The 20,064-nt window shown below is 42.2% G+C and overlaps 1 protein-coding gene across 2 annotated transcripts in view; it reads right to left on the bottom strand.

Moving 5' to 3' along the window:
- LOC110175453 (AT-rich interactive domain-containing protein 3B) overlaps positions 1 to 20,064 on the bottom strand; it is a 34,334-nt gene that overhangs the window by 3,638 nt on the left and 10,632 nt on the right. The window contains exons 3-8 of one of the 2 annotated variants that reach the window (XM_055154455.1): positions 14,050 to 14,124; positions 13,853 to 13,925; positions 2,159 to 2,342; positions 885 to 1,144; positions 252 to 527; positions 31 to 123 (exon numbers count right to left, since the gene is read on the bottom strand). In XM_055154455.1, coding sequence (XP_055010430.1) covers positions 31 to 123; positions 252 to 527; positions 885 to 1,144; positions 2,159 to 2,342; positions 13,853 to 13,925; positions 14,050 to 14,124 — 961 coding nt within the window. The remainder of the gene's footprint in view (positions 1 to 30; positions 124 to 251; positions 528 to 884; positions 1,145 to 2,158; positions 2,343 to 13,852; positions 13,926 to 14,049; positions 14,125 to 20,064) is intronic. The other variant, XM_055154456.1, reaches the window with a different exon arrangement.

The raw sequence follows: 20,064 nt of genomic DNA, 5'->3' as shown, positions 1-20,064 counted from the left end.
CCACATATACACATTAAAATCCTGACAAACCTGAGTAGGTTGTGCCATTAACTTCCACTGAGACAGTGATGCTGGCATTCCCATTGGTGGAGATACTCAGAGACATGTCCTGTGGCTTCTCTTCTATAGAAACAATAAGAAACAACACATTGTCAAGACATGAGACAGGGCCACTTTCATGCCCAATAAGAAGGAAATGTGCCTGCGCATAAGTGTTACTGGTAGTTCAAGTAGTTCTACGTTGCACTGACCTCTGGTAGTAATGGGAGGTGCTGCAAGCCGCAGGTTCATGGGCATTTGAGATGCCATAGCCAAAAGATTGTGCTGGAAAGCTTGTTGCATGAGGCGCTGCTGCTCCTCCGCTAGGCGAGCCATCTTCCTCTCTGGTCCCTCCATTCCACCACTGGTCTCTAGCTTCTCCCTCAGCTGCTCCAGAGTAGCAGCTCGAGCCAGGCCTGCAACTTGCTGCTGCCCCAGGGCCAAAGCCATGGAAGGTCTGGCTGCCATAATGGAAGGGGTCAGGTCTTCTGGGAAAAGTCAAAGTGTTCAATGTAACAATGCAACACAAAAAGTTTATCATTTGACTAAATCAAATTGCAAAGTAGGTCTGATATTATGAAAAAGGCACACAGTGCAATCATGAATAATTAAAAAGCATCTACAAGAATAGCAAAAATGTCTGAGTGCCTAATAGATTACATGTCTGTGGCACCTCGTAAGGTGCATGCACTTCATCTCTGCAACAGGGGGCAGTACAACACAACAAAAAAGTAATTTGAGCTTCAGCTGTTTCGCAGTCAGGCTGTACTCAGTCTATAGGTCAAAGTTGAAGTTAAAAATAAATAAAGCTTATGAAAATATTTTACATTTGTAAGAACATCTACCTTTTTTCAGAGATGGCCCTGGTGAAGGCTGCAAGCCATTCAGGGCTCCTGCTGCCCCAGCGCCCAGAGCAGAGAGGTGCATCTTGGGAGGCGAGAGGATATGGGGAGCTGTGCTGGGTGAGGGAGAGAAGCGGAAAAGGCTGTTGCTGTAGCTGGGACGACGGCCTTCGCGGCGGTTACTATCGATGGCTGCCTGAAGCTCACCTGGAGAGCTCAGGCCTTTCCTCTCACATTCATAAGGGTAGAGGTATTTCATGTACCTTGAAAACAAACAAAGTAATTAAAAGCACTGGAACACACAACATGTAATGGTTGCTGAAACGGGTCACTCCCTGAAACCAAGCCCCTGACCATTAGCATCTAATTTCTGGGTAAATAAATTGATGAGCAGTTTGTATCATTCTCATCTTTATTCTACTGGTAAGAGAAAATTTCAGAATAGAAAGGGTACTAGAGAGTTATTCCTTTATTTAAAACATACTTTTTTTTTTGTAAATCAGAACTGGTAAAAGTAAAGTAGTTAAGTGCACCTGGTATGTAAATAGTGCGAAACATGTTTTGCATTCTGAGTATGTCCATGGGGTCTTGATCTACAAGTATGAAAAGTCAGAGCGGAGGAATGTTTTTTCATGCTATAGAAACAGAAACTATTATGTATGCTGACTGCATAATGGTGGAACAACAACACTGGCGGATCGATACAAAGTTAAGAGCTGTATCCATTAGAATGATGCTACACAACAGCTCACTGACATTAAAAATACATAAAGGTTCATTAGGGCACCCTGCTGCCTGCTGTCTGCCCTGCAGACTGGATGGAGGTGTTACATCTGCTAAACCTTTTCTTTCATGAGCCAGATACTTTTAGCTGGGGCTTGGAGTGAGACCTGTCAATCAGACCCCACCTTAGTCATGGTGAACTCTGACCCAAATCATGTCAATAAATCTATACAGATCAATGACTCTATGTGTGATGTAATGGAAGCAGAGATTGAATGTGAAAAGGGAAGGCGGCCAGGCCAGGAAACAAACTTGTGTTTAGATAAACACACAGTATTGACGTCTATATGGAGAAGCATGAGCCACACACAAATCCTTATACAGTTGGGTTTATGGGAAATACACAGAGCCATGAAGAGGCTCTTTGTTTCTGGCATTCACACTTGTAATGTGCCTTATTTAAATTAGGGTTAGCCTAAGATTAGCCCTGAACCGAATCTTCAGTCTTGAGTGAATTTGGCAGGGTGCTTTGTGTGGAAGGAGTAAAGACTCACTGTGTGCGCAGAGTGAAGGCTGCACTAGTGATAGAGGTAGGCAGGTTGAGTCCTTTTGTGATTTCTCTCCAGATTTTCTTGTTAATAACTTCCACGAGTCCTCCCTTGTCCGTCACTAGTTTATACAGCATATAGAGATCCAGGACCTGCTTGGCCATGATGGGGATACGATTGACCGGGGTCCCTGCAGAGGAAAGCACACACAAACGCACAAATCATTAGCAGGCATCACATACTGAATAGCTTGCACATGCATAATTAAAGCCAACATGGACTAGTACTGCTCTGGTGATAATGGAAACCATAACCCAAATTTTGTCAGGTATGCACACTGCTGAGACATAGTGGCACCTAGCAGGAAATACATAAAAGGCAGTTACTGTGACAAGCACAAACATAAACGACATTATCCATTACAATCTTTTTACATTCTCTAGACTGTTTCCGTGGCAGCTTGAGACAGATCTGAAAAGTATGACAAGCCCAAATGTAAAATGTGGGCCAAACGCAAAAAAAAAAAAGAAAAAAAAAAAAAAAAGAATTATCACAAAATAGTTTCTCATATTGATAGATCATAATTTTAGATTTTATTTTGTATTATTAAAAAACAAATAATGAATTACTTGAACATAAACACAACTTCTTAAATCTGCTCTTAACCACATGCTTTTACTCCCACAGTATACCTCACGATTAAAATGACCAAAGCTTATCTTTGACAATTAGAAATTACAAAATCTCCATTTTGATTCAAATTCTATTAATTGCCTGTTAGATTTGCCTTGAACACATATTAGCCCAGTTAAGAAATCTGGCTTGACCTGGAAAAGGGGATTCGCAGCAACACAAAGCAAAGCAGCTCTAGACTTTTGATACAGATGCATTAATCTTGTCAACAGCTTATCTGCACTGAAGCCTGTGGTAAGCGTGTGGGTGGGGAGTGCAAGGAGGGAGGGAGAATCAAAAAGTGCAATGTGCAACAGTGTAAGCATGGAGCAAGCGGTAGGGACTGGGGATTGTGACGGCCTACTAATCCACGAGCAGCGCTAGGTGGGTGAGTGGGAGGGGGGGAGGCGGGACTCCGGGATAGGCCAGTATAATGAAGCTCATTTAGAGGATTGTACTAAGCAAATCCACACCCCTCTTCTGTTAGTACGGTTGGGTCCAGAGCAGGGGACTCGCGCAGATTTGCCCTCACTGTTAATGCCAGCCAATCCCTCAGCCCCACCACAGGCTGCTCTTAACCTGGAACTGGACTCATTAATGACTTTGTAAAATAGCAGTGTGATTAGGCCATGAAGATTAGCCCTGATTCATTTTCTTAAGTTAGCAACAGTTCTTTAATCCCTGTGCATAGGGGCCTGCTGGAACACATGGACATGCATACGAACGGGATCAGGGAGGTGTTGCTATGCTCCCGAGGCATGACGCGGCTCTAACCAGGCCGCATTATTGTTAGTTTAATGTATAAACTAGCTAATAGGTTTTTGCCTACTAAAATTATACAGTATAGAGCAAGTAGCGTTCCATTAAGAAGTTGGAGCAATGTTTAGGTTAAATGTTTAGCAAAACATATTTAACTTAATTAATATAATCATTAATTGAAACTTAAAAAATAAACTAAACATTAGCATGAAATGACACATGTTTGAACGTCTGGAACTTAACTGAATTTACCATACAAGAATTTACACACACACATTTTCATTTTTATCTTGATATGATATGGGTAATGATATCAATATGATTTTAATACGTTTTAGGCCTCAGAAGAAAAAAACTAAACAAACTATATTCATGATTATGAATATGCATATCAAAGTAAAAAACATGAGTAGAATGTTTAAAAGTTCATAACTTCTCGGAATGACAAATACAGAATCAGATGATTCTTTTCTAAAGTGGGGTGTGTAAGTATTGAGACAGGTGTTGTATAAGTCATATGATTCAATATTACTATTGAATAGTATTGCTGCATCCCTAACTATCAGCATACACATTTTTATCAGTATGCTATTCCTACTCACTACTAAAAGCCAGCAATTACAACAAAAGACATGAGATAAAATAGCTTTATAAGTGGTATACACCATTTCATGGACACACGATGACAATTCTATTCACCATAAATCTGTGCATCAATAGCCACATTACCGCACATTTACCTGTGGAAATAAAAATACTAATCAAATCATTACCAATTCCTTGATTGGTAATGATTTGAAGGAATGACAGTCATCATTAACTTTTCCTTGCAAATTTACTGACAACATCTATAGTGTTTTTTGCCCCCTTTCACACCTTTGTCTTCAGCCATGTTTGTGAACACAGAGCCACCTAGAACCATGTCAGTTATTTAATGTAGCATGAGACATCAATCCTGCATCAAACAATTAGTACAACTGCAGGGGTCAAAGATCAGCCAGGGGTTATTGATGTGTGAATTAAACTGCAGGTCAGCAGGAAGCCATGTTTTCATACTGGCCTGACCATGAACAAAGAAGGGACAACAAATGAGACACAACAGCACTGACCCCAGAGTGACAGGCCAGCAGTTAGTTAGACCTTAATTCATGCACAACACATTTTTATACTCATGTTTTAGAGACCCACCGGTCCAACCTGTTTTAATGCATCAACACGGAGCAAAACAACTATAGTGTATGTTCTGAAACCAAATAGCTATCTATACCTTAAGCACTCGAGAGGCTTTGAAACCTAAAGCGGCATTAATTAGTGTACACGTGACCACTGCTTCACATTCCTACACCTTCTGACCACATGTGAAAGCAAGGGGAAAGCACCTTTGATAATGCTGTAATTGTCCAAAAGAATCACATTAGAAACACTTGGGAGTTAGCCTGAGAATCTAAGCCTAATTTGAGAGAATCAACACACGGCCAGCCTTTGGTGTTGCACATCTGCAACGTTTCCAGCCCTGGAGACATTTAGACCAACAGACTTAATTAGATGGGTCCAAAACATCTCTTTTGAACACAGTAGCAGCTCTCCTTGATAATTTTGTCCAAGTGCACCACCAGACCACAGAATAAACAATCCTTTATATACACCAGTCAGCACAAGGCATCTATTGGGTGTATCATCTCTTTGTAAGGCTGTGATTTGTCCATTGGGCTGCTCAGAGCCAATCTGTAATTGGCTGCAGGCTTCACCTCCCATCATCCTTTGCCCCGGACTGATTTTCCCCCAGGGACAGGGCCATCAGGATCGTAGTGATTAATGGCACCAGGGGTCAGAGGTGGCTTTGGTGGGAAGTGGCACGACTGAGGGCCCCAGAACCACTCCCTAAGTCCTTCCTCAGACTTACACTGTGAACACAAGAGCCACACGGCCACGCTTCACAGGGCTAGACGAGGTGATAAGAGAGCCAGATAGCATGGCAGACATTTAAACAAAAACTATAAAATAAAGTTGAATGAGCTTTTAATTTGTGTCCATCAACTGTAAAAATTAGGTGCTTTTGAAACATCCACTATACTTTTTTAATAATGCCCTGTATATGAGTCATAAGTACCCCCAGATAAAAGGCTAACTGACAAGGCTTCTCTGAATTAACATTTGTCCCCTACTATTATATAGCCTTCAATTCCAATGTGAGTAAAAAGGGAACAAGGTCATTTTATGTGACCCATGACCTATTTTTAGCAGGAAACAGCTGTTCACATTAAAGGCCTTCTATAATAAATCAATTGGTGCCTCTGACATACTTGTAAATTAAATATCACTGACGTTGCATGTGGGGCATTTTTTAAATTATTAAACAACACGACGACAGCTTTGCAGTGGACAACACAGGAAATTAATTTTTTAACCGGATACCATCAGTGTGAGGTTTCATTACCAGAAAAAGCAAAGGTTTTGTTTAAAAGGAGAAACAAATTAGACCAACGTAAAGACCATTCCCCCTAAACTGACATGCAAAAATCTTTAGTCAAATTTTATTTATTTTAAAACAACAGAGGTGGGCTTTTCACAGTCAAGGGCATTGGGGAAAAAGAAAAGAGCATAAAGAAGGGAGGGGGACAAAGGGCCAGGGGGAGGTGTAGTAGCCAGCTGGAGAAAGACTGGATTACTGCTGTAAGGAAGGTGTCAGCCAACACAAACAGTCAGTGGCCTCATGGCTGTGTCTTGAGTCACTTCAGAGGCCCTCACCTTCCACGCTCCCACTTCAACTGTATCTTACGCTTAGAGTAACACATATTACATACAGTTACTGCATTTTTTCCATTCATTAATACAGCACAAGTCTTAAGATGGCAGTGTTTTCATTCAGACAGAGAATCCCTGATGGGGCTGACAAGTGTCTGGAGGCCACATGCAGCTGTAGTTTACTTTATGTGAAGCGCGCCCTGGCCTGTTCCGTTTATGTTCCTACTCTGGGCCAAGCATATTGTCAGGACCCTTGCTCTACACAGCGACATGTTTGTTTTATTTTTAATGCATGGCAAAGGACATAAATGGTCAAAAAGCCCCCTGTGTATGGAATTTGCTATCTTTAGGCCAGGCAGAGCCACCACTCGCATGACGGACCAATTCATATCAAGTGTTAAGATATGTCCTGCCACGTAAGGCAAGTTAAATGTAACATTACACTATAGATACATAGCTATTCCGAGCCACTAAAGTCGCAGCTAGTAGTGAGATAGAACTGACGGACAGGCACAGTCTATATATGATGCAGGTCAATATGTTCTGTATGTTTTCTAGACATGGGCCTTGCAATGTCAATACCACACAATTAATGGAAATTGACCAAGGGATAAGAGAAGAAATAAAAGCAGACAGATTAACTTTTTTTTTTTTTTTGTACTGGTAATAAATTATATGTTATTGCAAATGTTATTAATTACCATTAATCACAATATTTTAAAAACTATTTTGATGGAATAGGCACATTTTTGATACATTCTATTGTCTAAATTGTGGTTATTTTCAATGCAAAATAATTGTACTTTCTTTATTACCGTATGGTGGCTTATCATTGAAATCATTCTAAAACTGAAAAGGTAAAATTTTTTTCCTGTGATTGTTTTTTTTTAAATACTAGTTTTCATTTCAATTAATATTTAAGATTCAAGATACAATTAAGATTTTCTATACTTTTGACAACCGTAGTACTGACCATTGATTGTTCTTTTGATTGTGTTTGCTTATTTTTAGGTTGTTTGTGCAGCCTCCTGTATGTAATTTCCTCACACAGTTTATTGAAGTAGAAGAATGCAGTTTCGATTCTTCCTGTCTCCTTGACGATCCCCTCAGTCTTAATAAAACAGGAGGAATACAAACAGGGGGAAAGAGCAAACACCAAGTGATGAATAAGGGTTCCAGAGCTAAAGTATTTACACAGGAAAGACAGTGAGAGTGGGTTACGAGTAAGAATTATTACAGCAACAAGCAGCCAGCCAGTATAGTCAAGAGGCTGTGTGTAGTGGGCAGTGGTTGTGCTCAAGCCTCTAGTGTAAAACATTAGGAAAACCTGGCAGGGCTCCAGAACAGAAGCTATAAATCTCACTGGGTGGTGTTCACACACTTGGGAGGCCAACCACCACAAATAATGACACAACTTGAATGACTTGATTCTCCTAGTTTGGTTGCGTAACATTAACTGCAATGCCATTTGGGATAAATAGTTAGAAAAAAGGAAAAAAAGAATAGTTTGACCTATACAAAACCGTGAGAATAGTAGAACATACATGACCTGAAAGGATACCGAGAGAGAAAAAGAGGGAGAAATTTGACACCTTGTGCGTGGGTCATGCTGATGGGTCACCTGGTGAAATAGAGGGGGAGGGGATTGAAAAGGTTGGATGGCGAGAAAAGTGAGATGGCCTCTCCAACTGTAACCCAAGTCCCATCCCTCCTCACAGAGCTGCCGGATCAACTGTCTGGACCCCAATCAACACGGGCAGATTTGGAGCCAATAGAGATAGATGGATGTATGGTAAAAGGGTCATATGGATACAAGGGGGCGGAGCCTGTCTTATGCTACGTGGCCCTTCAGTTTGTACCAATGAAATCTGAGAGACGTTCAAAACACTTCAGTTAATTACTTCAATACTACAACCTTAACAGAATTTTGTTCAGTGCAGTTGAATAAATAGTATAGTGCAAAAATAAATACATTTTGTTTACTGAATGTACTAATTCCTAATTTAAAACTGCTGGGAACCAAAAGTACATACATTTCTGAATCTGTTCATATGACCTATGCTCTAAATTTACAAGTGACTGGAAGATCAAGTGTGTAAAGTAACACTATAGTCTGTCCTTGTAAACAGCCATTTCTGATCACAGTAGAAATGTCAAGAATGTATATGTCACAGCAACACCACAATGGCATGTTGCGTGCACAATAGAGGGAGGAGCTTTGACATTATGTGGGCTATAGATTTGCGTGATTAGACTCGAGTAGTAGCAGGTTTTCCCAGCACAGTGGAAAAAAACAAAATGTCCAAAATAAAATGCGTCAGCAACGGCCATTCATCTTGTGCAGTTCTAGCATCAACAACATCAGGGATTCCATTTTGCTTTTTCTGTGCAATATAAAACACAACTAACCCCTTTCAATCAATAGAAACAAGGATTGACAGATAAAGCCATCAGCTGACGAGTCCCATTTGTGGCCCAGTAACACTGATCAATAAAGAAGACATCAGCTGATATAAGCCGAGAAAAGAATAATGTTTGAACAGGGAAAGCGAATGGGGGTTGTCCAATAGGTCTAACTCCCATCAATGCTAATTACTTTGTGTGTTTCTAAATTACACAAGTGTTACTAGAGGATGTCGCTAAAATGGTATGCAGGCTTATGTCGAGTTGGAAATTAGGTCAACAGCTATTTCTGTCCAGTGGGTAAATAAAGTGTGATGCTAATTCATGTTCCTATGTCAGTCTTGTTTTCTTTATAAAGTCCACAATTCTAGTACATGCAATTTAACAGAAGTTCACAAAAGCTATTCAGGTGCTCTTCAGAGATCTGTAGCAGCACTGTTTTGAAATGTTTCTACCAAATCAGGCAGCTTGTTTTATTAGGCCTCTTTGCACGCAGGTCTCTCGCTGTGTGGCTTATGCAACTGTTGTGGAGATGCACTGGAAGTGAGCTCAGGGCTATTGTATTGGTGTACGGCTCCTCTGGGGGCTGTAATGCATTTCATACCATCCATCAGAGGGGTGTGGAGGCCAGGAAACATCGCTTCAAGAGCGCACACAGGACACAGATGGAGAAATAAGGCACAAAACTCTGGGGTACTCTACCACTTAAGAGACTTTTTGTATGGACAAATATATTCAAATATTAGCATGGTGTTTGTTTTAGAGAACTGGTTTGGGTGTGCAATATACGTTTTGTAATGAGACGGAAATGTTATTACCACGTTTGCGTATGCATTAAACTGAAGGTGAAACGAGATGAATAGATTGGGCAGCCCTTGTTATTTTTACTCTGACCACTGACCTCGCTGAGAAGCATGAATCTGCTTGAAGCCGGTGCCTGTCCTCCTTACTCAGTTACGTACAAGCATGTGATTAAGAATCTTTCAGCTCGGCAGCTTAGAGGCTCAAATCCCCATACAGTATGGTCGTAATTAAAGATGGACAACGCAGGGGCAGTCTACGGCACTGCAACAATCTGGCTGAGAGCCACAGGAAGTAACAAGAAGGTGGCAAGAGGGTGGGAGGGAAAAGAGCTAAGTTTAGTTAAAACACAAAATAATAGGCTCGAGATTTTAATCTGATGGGGACTCACAAACACACAAAAACAACACAGCAGGAAGTGTGCCATTTCCTTTTGTTTTCAAAGACGACTTGGGCAGAGCCACCATAGACGCGGACATTTTTAAACTCAACTATAATTTACCAGTCAAAGGGTGGAGTTCACCACAGGCTGAGATAATTTCAGGTCTCAGATAAATCATTATTGCAACCACTAAATCTTTGATCACATATGCAAGGGAGGATGTCCAATAAGCATAGTTTTGCCTCTTCTTCAGGGCAGTGATTAGTAACCACTGCTTAGTGGCTGAATTCACATATCATTTAGGCTCCCACCCTTTCCTGAGATGTATGGCCCAATGCTCCTAGTGCCTTATGGTATGTTTTGTTGACCATTTTATTGTCTGGGTTATGGGGCCAGCCTGCTCCGCACCCTGACGAAATGCCTCCACCAGCAGCTCGTGTTTGTCTTCACAAGCTGGCCGATGCCTTCATACCTCCTCTGTGTAACCCTGGCACCCCGCCTGCCCTCATCTCCTACTGTGGTTTTCCGTGTCTGTGCTCCTGATGCTTCCTCTTTTCCTCCCTTTTCACACATGCAGACACGCGGCACTCTCTCACTCGCTGGCTGTCCGTCAGTGCTGGGTTGGTCTATCAAAAAGTTGGCCTCTACTTATTTGGAGATCATTAATCATTCGGTGTAGGACAGGAGGCCCCTTAATCCAGTCCCCTCCTCCACCAAGCCTTACCCAAGCAGGCTGCGGCGTGGCCCACAGCCCCTATCCCCCATGGCGTTATCAAGTTTCAGCGGTTGTAACTGTAGCACAATAAACAGAGGGGGAAGGCAAATGAGTGGAGCAAGAGGAAGAGGATGGAGACAGGCAGATACAAAGACTTGAGACGACAGAATGCAATTTCCTGATGACATTTCATCAGGGCATTCATTTTATGGCAAACAGACTCGAACTTGAAAACAAATCAACTATAAGAAATGGTGAAAATGTTCAAATTAACACCAGGGAATTGTGTTTTTGTTGCATGCCAGTGTTGCTGCCACTTTCCAGAAGTTGTGTGGTATTACTGCTAAAGAAAATGAGGCCATATCAAAGAGCTGGAGAATGTTCCTATTGTAGTGTAGTGTTTGTACAGAGGGTCCGCCTGTTAGGGGGGCTAGTGTTAGACTGACCGGGGGAGTAATATAATGCATGCATGGATCCCCCAGAGCCCATTCACGCTGTAATTGGTGTGGACAGAGCTCTTGGTGTCAGCGTTACAACCAAAAGACTTCCTCTCTTGTCCTGCTGAGATCAAGTGCTTTTCACATCACAAAATCTCACGAAACATCTTCATAATGAGCTTTAACCCGCTTCTTCCTGGGAATTTCATTAAGTGTGTCATGGTGGTTTTAAAATACATAGCTACGACTCATGAAGTAAGTATTGCACTGGCAGCACAATGAGCCACAATGATTTTTGTACAGCACACCTTGTTATTTCTGGTTAATCAGCAAACTGTTCAATATGACAACAAATGCCATGTGGGACTTTCTCAGGCTTGTCTTTTCTCTCCTTTCCCCCCCTCCTTCGTGACTTGACCGAACAGGAGCCTCTGTCTCTTTGGCTCTGTCCATCACAGGCTGCGGTCATTAATCATCTCAAGTGGACAGCGCTGACAGGCAGTTGGCTGCATCACTCTTTTATTTTCCCTTCTGTGCTATCATGAGCCTGTAGCTCCCGCAGCCGCACTCACTGGCCCAAAACCCCCATGTGCCCGCGCTGCCTGTGGCCCAGTGTCAAACCAAAACAAACAATCACACATCTGCTTAATCGAAATCTTTGAGGTGGTTAATGCCCCTCTCTGCGCTCCCAGTGGGTCAGCTCTGTAATGGATATGATGATGTAGGCTTTCTATCGCATACAGTCTGCAAGCTGTTTGGGAGCATACACATTCAATTCAATATAAGTGATGTCTCAATTTAGAGTGAACATTTACAACTAAACTTTGTGAGGAAGAAGTATGTGTACAGAAATATAAGACGAATGGGCAAAGTACTTTAACAACCCCCCCCTGACTTTACACTCTGGTCTGGTGTGACAGGGGAGTTGTAAGCTATGAAATAAGACACAAGATGCAGAGCGCATCAATGGCCTCCTTTACCACTGGACAGGATTTAGGACAGCTGCTAAAATTCCTCCACCATTCAAGCGCGCGCACACACACACACACACGCACACACACGCACGCACACACACACACACACGCACGCACACATACTGGTGCCTGTTTTTAAGCGCAAAGGCAGGAAATGGGAATCCCTCGTAAGTTTTCCTTCCGCTGTTCCTCTCAAGGCCTAGAGGCCCCATAGTGAGGTGGGAAAAGCACTTCTCCATTTGGCTTCTTTAAAGCTTCTTGTAACATTAAGGAGTATGTCCTTTTTATATAAATAAGTTATTTTGTAAATTAAAATAAATCACAGTCATTTTAGCTTTATGCTATTTACTGGGGTATTTTTTATACATTATATATTATTAGTTTAAGTGGGAAGTTTAGTTATTTTAAATACAAAATAGTAATCCTCACAAAAACATGATTCACATAACGCTGCAATGTGCTTATAATCTAGTAATTCTTGCACAAAGAATGAATAACAGTCACATACTGTATCACCGACTCACCCCAACTTAAAACTCTTAAAAGCTGCTTTTATCCTGCCTTTTTACAAAAGCCACAAACAAATGACATTAAATTATAAAGGCATTGCATTGTAAGTGCTCTCTCATTAGGAAGTGCAATAACTTGGAACTTGAAAAGGAAGGCGGGGTAAATACACTGTAATCAGGGTGCCATAAATAAGAGCTTGGCAAGATTTGCTCTTTATCTCTGATACTCCTGGCACTAGCTGCAAAGAGGAAGGCGGCCAAGCAATTTGCTCCCATTCTAGACTGCAAGACAGGAGAGGTCAGCCAAGTGTCTCTTGTTATAGGGGAGGGTGAAGATCTCACACTGGAGTAGCTGAAATTATACCCTTCAAACCTGGGCAGTGGTTGTATTAAGTCTCTATAGTCCCTGTCACAACCTCGACGCCACCTCTGTTATTTTATTTCACCTTTCAAGTGTAATGCATGTATTTAATGCAGTTTCAACAATTATGTTTATTACTTCAGTCAGGGAGGTCAGTGTTCTTTCACATAGCAGTTAGACACTTCCTTCCAACATTTCACATTTAATCTGGCTGTGGATTCATGCCCAGTTATATCTTGCAGACATCAAATCGTATGTGTGTACTCTTGACAGGCAATTATCTGCTGTCATGTGGCGTTTTAGTGAGTTTGATGGATCTCTTTGTCTGAGCAGCCTGAGCCCGGGGTCAGCAGCCTCTTCTGGTGTCTGCCACTGGACAGAGATACTAACAGGGTCCTGACAGAACAGCCCCCCCTCACACTGACCTTCTTTAATTCATCACCCTCCAAACAAGACCAGAGGAGAATGGTCCGCTTCAACAGCACATGTGCTCACAGGAATAATGAAACACACAATATAGCTCACATGTGCATACTCTCTTACATAGCAGTGCCCATCAGCCTGGTGACTAAACACTATGAAGCACACAGCTCGCACACAGATGAACAAGCTACAGTCACCCATCAAAGCTTGCCAAAACATGTACTGCTTAAGTATGCACTACTGTAAAAACACCGTGATTCACGGTGGGAGGTATAGCTTGGCCCATCTGACTTACATGGATACAGATTTGTCTGATTGATGATGGCGGAGTGAATTAGTTGCTACGGCTGGAAAGGTCTTAGCAGTGTCAAGGAAGCGTGGCGTCACTGATGGCTGCTTGCCAACTAAATTAGCATTCTGCCAGAGCTCTTAGTCTCTGATAAACCAAAGTACTGGGTATAAAAAGAGAAAAGCTAATAAAACTAATGCACATTAAGCAAGTCAAGAGACTACTCTTACCTCTTTTCTGCATAAAAGTGAAAAGGTCATCCAAAAACTCCTTTCTTTTGGGATCGTTGTCAAGCTCATACAGCTGAAAGTACAGAGAGGCAGGTTGGTGCAGTGCAAGTTGACTTTCAGAGTGGCACAAGCATAACACATGGATCAACATGTTTTAGTAGCAAGGTCAGCTTGTGAGAACATTATTGCACCCTCACCTTTGCAAAGTCTCTGGAGGCTTCTCCTCTTCCTCTGCTACTGTCTGCTTCATCTGCCCACCCAGCACTCCCATTCTGAAAAAAATTTATAAAATAGATAAACATAAAATATACTGTTTGCATTGAAATGATAGTTGAGCTCACACAGTATCAAACAGGTCATGGGATATTGATTTATTTATCTTTGTACAAATTCAAAAAATAAAAAAAACAAAGTGATGTGAAGTGAGTGACTCTAGTCACTGCTAGTTAGTAACAGACACCAATGTGCAACACAAACAACATCGCAGTCATGCGTCCATGGGCTCAAAGAATGCACTTTTCCAGAGGTTGGAGGAGTAACCTCTGGAGTTATTGTGCCCCTGAGCTTCCATGCCCCCCTCCCCCTTCATCCTCAAACATCTCCATTTGACCTAAACCATCTGCATCTGGGCCTGCCCTGCCCCCACCAATGTCTCCCAACCCAGCTGGATACAAGGGCCCCCCATCCCTCAATCTTAACGCAGCTGTGACGGGTGGCCAAGTTCATGCAGCGGAGCTGGTTGTCAGGGGCCAGGGGAGGGGTCTGGTCAGTAGCTTTTTGGCACATGCGCGCACATGCGCGCACATGCGCGCACACACACACACACACGCGCGCGGAGAGACTGATCATGGCTCTGTGTATGTTTGTAAGTACAAGGAGGGGGGCAAGGCCCCACAAGACGGGAAGGAAGGAAAATAGGGGCAGAAAGGGGTGCACGGTATGTGCAGAGCAGGAATGTCTCCTAAAGACAAAACCTATAAAAGCATCAGGAATCAAAACAAGATCCATTTGGAGGGGGACGTTAATAGCTTCAGCTGAGGCTCTAGTTTCATCCAGGAGCCATTGGTCAGTGGCAATTACAGGGTCTGAAACAAGAGCCAGCAGGCCAAAGGTTGTCAGGGCCCCTGAGAGCAAATCATTTTCACCCTCTCACTCCCAACGTGTAACGCTTGTCAACATTCATGCTTCCTAAACAACTACTCATCAGACTCAAGCCTCTCTTGTGATAATTACACAAAAAGACAGAATGTTTGGTAGTAAGATGATGATAGGGGAATGGAAAGAAGATGGATTAAAAAAAAAAGTGTCAAAGTATAATCTCAAATATGCAATCAAGTGGCAGTTGTGCATTACTTAATAACCTACAGAAGTGCATGTTTATAGTCCTGTAAAGTTCAATAAAGTATATCATACATCTGAGGACCTTTGCACATTAGGCCACTTCTGTCAACCTTTAACCACTATAAGGGCTATAACAGGAGATAAATCCAATCATGGCCATATACAGTGTGATCCAACATCATTTGCACTCAACACTTTGTAGAGCTATTCAACAGACCTTGGGCATGCCACAAATTAGCCTGCTTCCTGCAGGAAAAAAGGTTTTATAATGTCCATACTCCAGACACCACTAATAGAAAAGTGCAGCTGGCTTATCCTAATCCTACTACACGTAGTACAGCCACATACAGTATGAGCAGGACTATGTGCTGGTTAACAGACCTGGTTAACAGAATTGTTAGGAGAACACAAAAGTGTGTTTACCCACAAACGCACACATTTCCCTAAGCGACAAGTGTTGTGGCGCAGAGGGGTCAAGGTGTTTCTGACATCAAGACACCAACTCACCTGACATTACAATCTTAACACTTACAGTGTGTACTTCTACAACAAGTTCCTTTCAGTTTGAAGTATTGTCATTTAACTAAAAGATAAAACTAAGAAATTATATATGAAAAAACTATATACATTGATAGACTGACATTGGCATTGAGATATGTAAATAAAGTAGAAAAACACAAAGGCCTTTAGCATGCCTGAGAAAGGCAATAATCAGAACATTGAGCAGTTAACCATGAATAGACATGTTGGCTCTTGAATCGGGCCCTTGGTCAGCAGAGGAATGTTAACACTATGGTGCTTTTCACTACTTTTGAGTAGTGGATACCACTGTTTTGGGGACAACTCTTTAAGATCAGTCTCCTGAGCGTCAACTAAACTCCACCTAGAAATAACTTCCCACACCTCATCATTTCTGCCAGCCACAGATGTACAGTATTAATGTTCATATCCATATCATGTTTGTACACAGACTACAGGATTAACTACAGCCTTCAGCCACTGTTGTGCTCTTATGTAGTTAGCAGGTTTACCGGCCAGGCGGTGGGCTCCCTAATCACATTACGGTGCATAAGCAGCGCAAGAGCACAATCAGGGATAAGAAATTGTGCGATGAGCAGCCATGGTGGGGATATTCCAATTATCCACAGAGTAGACATTTAAAAAACATTCAATCTTATTTACAATACATAATATATATTACACAATGGACAACACCTTGAGCTCTCCCCTCCACCTGCAATGGACATTACCACACACTAGCTGAATGTTGATACGTAGCTTGGGGGTAATTCTACACAGCTATTATAGAGCGATGTTTGCAGTAAAGCCACCATTTTAGCAGGCCCAGGCATGTAGGAAGAAGAAGGGTTAATGGCTGCTGCTTAGGGAGTGGGGGTTGATGGCATTGATTGCTCAGGATGTTGACAGCACTTCTCCAATTTGATAGTTCGGCTGTTATTAGATAAAGAGGCTTGTTCTGAATAAAGCCCTCATGTGATTTGTACTTCCAACAGGATATTGGAAGAAGCCACTGAAAAGGAAACTCAATTGTATTCAAAATCAACTTGAGGTTGAGTTTAGACAGTGATATGGGGAACTTCTAAGAAAAGCTGTAAAATTAGAAAAGTTAAGGCTGGACATATAGCTAGTATAGTGTCATAGATGGGGATGATATGAAATATTGTAATATTGTGACACTCAGATGATTTTCCTATAAGTTGCAAGACAGAGACTGTGGCTAATTGCTAATACAAAATTTTAATGACTTAAATGCTGACTGTGGAGGCTAAGAAGTGGCTAAAATCTCAAATAATGAAAGAGACAACATGTGGTAAGTTGATATAATAAGTCACTGCCTCACTCACTACAGTAGTAACTATTTAAAAGTAAACCATTTCATTATGCTTCATATTATGCTACTCCATCCATTTTCTCCCGCTTCTCCGGGGCAGTGTTGGCGGAAGAAAATGAAAATTATGCTACGCTTCTTATTTAATAAATATTGAGAACACATACAATTTTGAATAAAATAATAAAAGAACAACAACAATGCGGATTGTTTTTTTGGTTTTTTTCTACAGTCTACATTTTAACAGCACCACTAACTGGTACTGAATATAATATGCTATACTGATATATTTTTTTATATATTGGCCCCGTTTTCAACATGTGATGCCTACATTTGAGTAATTGTATGTAATTTTAAAATGTAGATTATTGTTCTTTAGGACCTGCACCCTGCCTTGCAGAAGACATGAGTTCTGTTACACCAGATCTGCCTGAGCACAGTTGTTGTTTTGTCACCTCACAGTGTGATCCTATATGGACTAAACAAGACCTAATGAAGAGAGGCACGTGTCGGCCATATTAAAGCCCAGTTAGCCATGAGCTACGCCTCTAACCCCTGTCGTCCCACTCTCGGCTACTGTCATAGCTGTGTGTGTGACCCGGCCCACACAACCCCGTGCTGCAGATCAAGTCCCTGGGGCCGCAGCCATTGAACACAAGTCCAAAATCAATAGACCTGGATGTGCAAACACAGGGAAGTCCCCCCTGCCCCCTCCGGACGCAATCTCACAGCCCACGTCAATACTCATCATCCTCAGTCATCTCGCACCGTGCCAGGGAAACTGAGAAGAGGGCAGCAGGCTGGCTCCTGGGGCGACCCACCTCTTCAAGACACATGAGGCGCCATATTGGATCCCCCACAGCAGTCACCAAGAGTTTGTAAACACAAACACCTTTTCTCATTGATTATAAAACATGCACGGTCAAGCAATATCTCTATAGCAACGGAAAGCAGTAAATCAGGGCTAAACTGCAGCGTTGTCATCTCTGAAGGAGCCCAATGGCAACTTCAGCAAAGAGGAGACGTAAGACATTCCAGTCACAGGACCTTACAATAATAGGAGAGTCCACTCATCCCACAGGTACTCTTAACATCTCATTCCCGCTCTAATCTTTTTTAGCCAAATTGCTACCTGTCAAAACAGTTCAGAGGAGGAAATCTATTGAACAGACATAACAGCAGTAATTTAATCACAATCAAACCCTGCAGCAAAAATGTGGAGCAGAGCCAACTAGAGCAATAAAATTGGAAGTGCCTCAGCTATTTCAGCGATTTTTTTGGCCAAATGTTTTTTAAGTCCAACATTACTCTTTTGTTTTTGTCAACAAGATAATCTCTACAAAAGCTGTGAAAGTGAATCTGCTTCCTCTCTGCAGGACTGTAGAAGTGAACATTGTGGGGGGGTAGTAGCCATTTTGTAATCCAAATCAAATAATTGAGGCCTTGATCTCTCAGCGGGAATCCAAGCAACATTTATGGTGCCTTTTACTGCGGGGGAGGGGCTGATGGGGGAGTGGGCGTGAGAGGTGGGAGTTCAGCTCAGCGTATGGCGGCCTTTATCTGTTAACTACTGTAAAGGATCTCATGGTGAGCTGGCCCATACGCTACGTCCGACAAAGACTGGCTAATCGTGATTCCATGTGCAACTGGTAAATCTTATGGCCACTTCAGAACATATGGTACAGTTACTGCACACAGACTGATCCCATGTTGATTCCTCTGCCTTTATTAAGACTTACTGTACTGTAGGGTATAAAACAGCCAAGAGGAGACTAGAACAGGGGCATGACAATGTTTGAGGGTCCGGTCATTTCGGCAGCTCAAAGAGAGACATCTCCCTTTTTTGGGGGGGGGGTATAATGGGCGAGACAAAGGGGGATAAACGTCCAGAGGTGAGACGTGTTGCTACCTGCCCTGGCTTTGGTTGTGCACCTTTTAACAGGCCACTGAAAAACAGGCCTCAGGGAAAAAAGACCACCTCTCCCTCCATTAATCACTCCAATTACAAAGCAGCAAAATTACACAAAAGATAACAATGGATCACCAAGTGTATAGACTTGAAAACAGACACACTACTTGTTGTTTACAGACATGTTATATTCACTATTGCTAAAGGAGGAAAGAGATTGGAGCCTTATTGTAATCTACAGGGAGGCCCATGACTGAAAGAAAAAAGGGTGGATCTGAAAAGTTATAGTTTCTGGGCAAACACGTCTGCTGGCAACTAGTAAGTCTGGTTTGCCAAATAAACTGACTACATTTGTTCAGCTCCGGCCCCTTCACCAAGACACCACATTCCACAGGCAGAGGCCCATCCCCCATTACACTAGCTGGCCCCTTTCGCTGCCTCACACAAATGCAACGTTTATAGGCTGCTGTGGCCAGAAGTTCACACTCATTGGTTCAAAGACCCTTTCACAGGGAGAGCAAACATTTTAGTGGATCACATCTGTGCCACTGCATACAGTACTCCATAGGTTAACCCTTTCCTTCACCGCTGGGAGGTAGTTTCACATGCCAACTATAGACTTGAATGGGCCTTGAATCTATGGGCCCCTTACATATAATTACATTTCAAGCCATTAGATTTGCTTTGAGAAATGTAGATGGTGAACAAGCTCTCAGTTACACAACCCATTTACTATCAAATTAATATGCAACAGAAATACCTTAATGTAAAATCCAATGGGCGCATTCAAGTTGAAGCTATTGACATTTCTCAAAGGGTTAAAAGCGTTAGCTAAAAATACCTTGCATATCTCACATCTCTCAAAGAGCTAGAATCCACTTCACCTCCATGTTAATGGCAGCTGGAGACATCGCACAGACCTGATAGGCCTCTGCTCACACTCTCATTACACTGACAGAACCAGGAACTTGATATGCTCACAATCAACAAAAGCCTGTGCTACTATTAGAACATATCCCAGCTAATTACACAGGGACAACGGCAGATGCAACAATGGCCACAGTCAACTGGATTAATGACTGCGTCTGGCATATGGCAGTTGAGCACTCTCAG

The sequence above is a fragment of the Boleophthalmus pectinirostris genome, unplaced genomic scaffold (genome assembly GCF_026225935.1).
Source record: "Boleophthalmus pectinirostris isolate CB_2022bp ecotype Guang Dong unplaced genomic scaffold, ASM2622593v1 HiC_scaffold_19, whole genome shotgun sequence".
Classification (NCBI taxonomy): Eukaryota; Metazoa; Chordata; class Actinopteri; order Gobiiformes; family Gobiidae; genus Boleophthalmus; species Boleophthalmus pectinirostris.
This window is presented reverse-complemented; position numbering and strand designations above follow the sequence as displayed.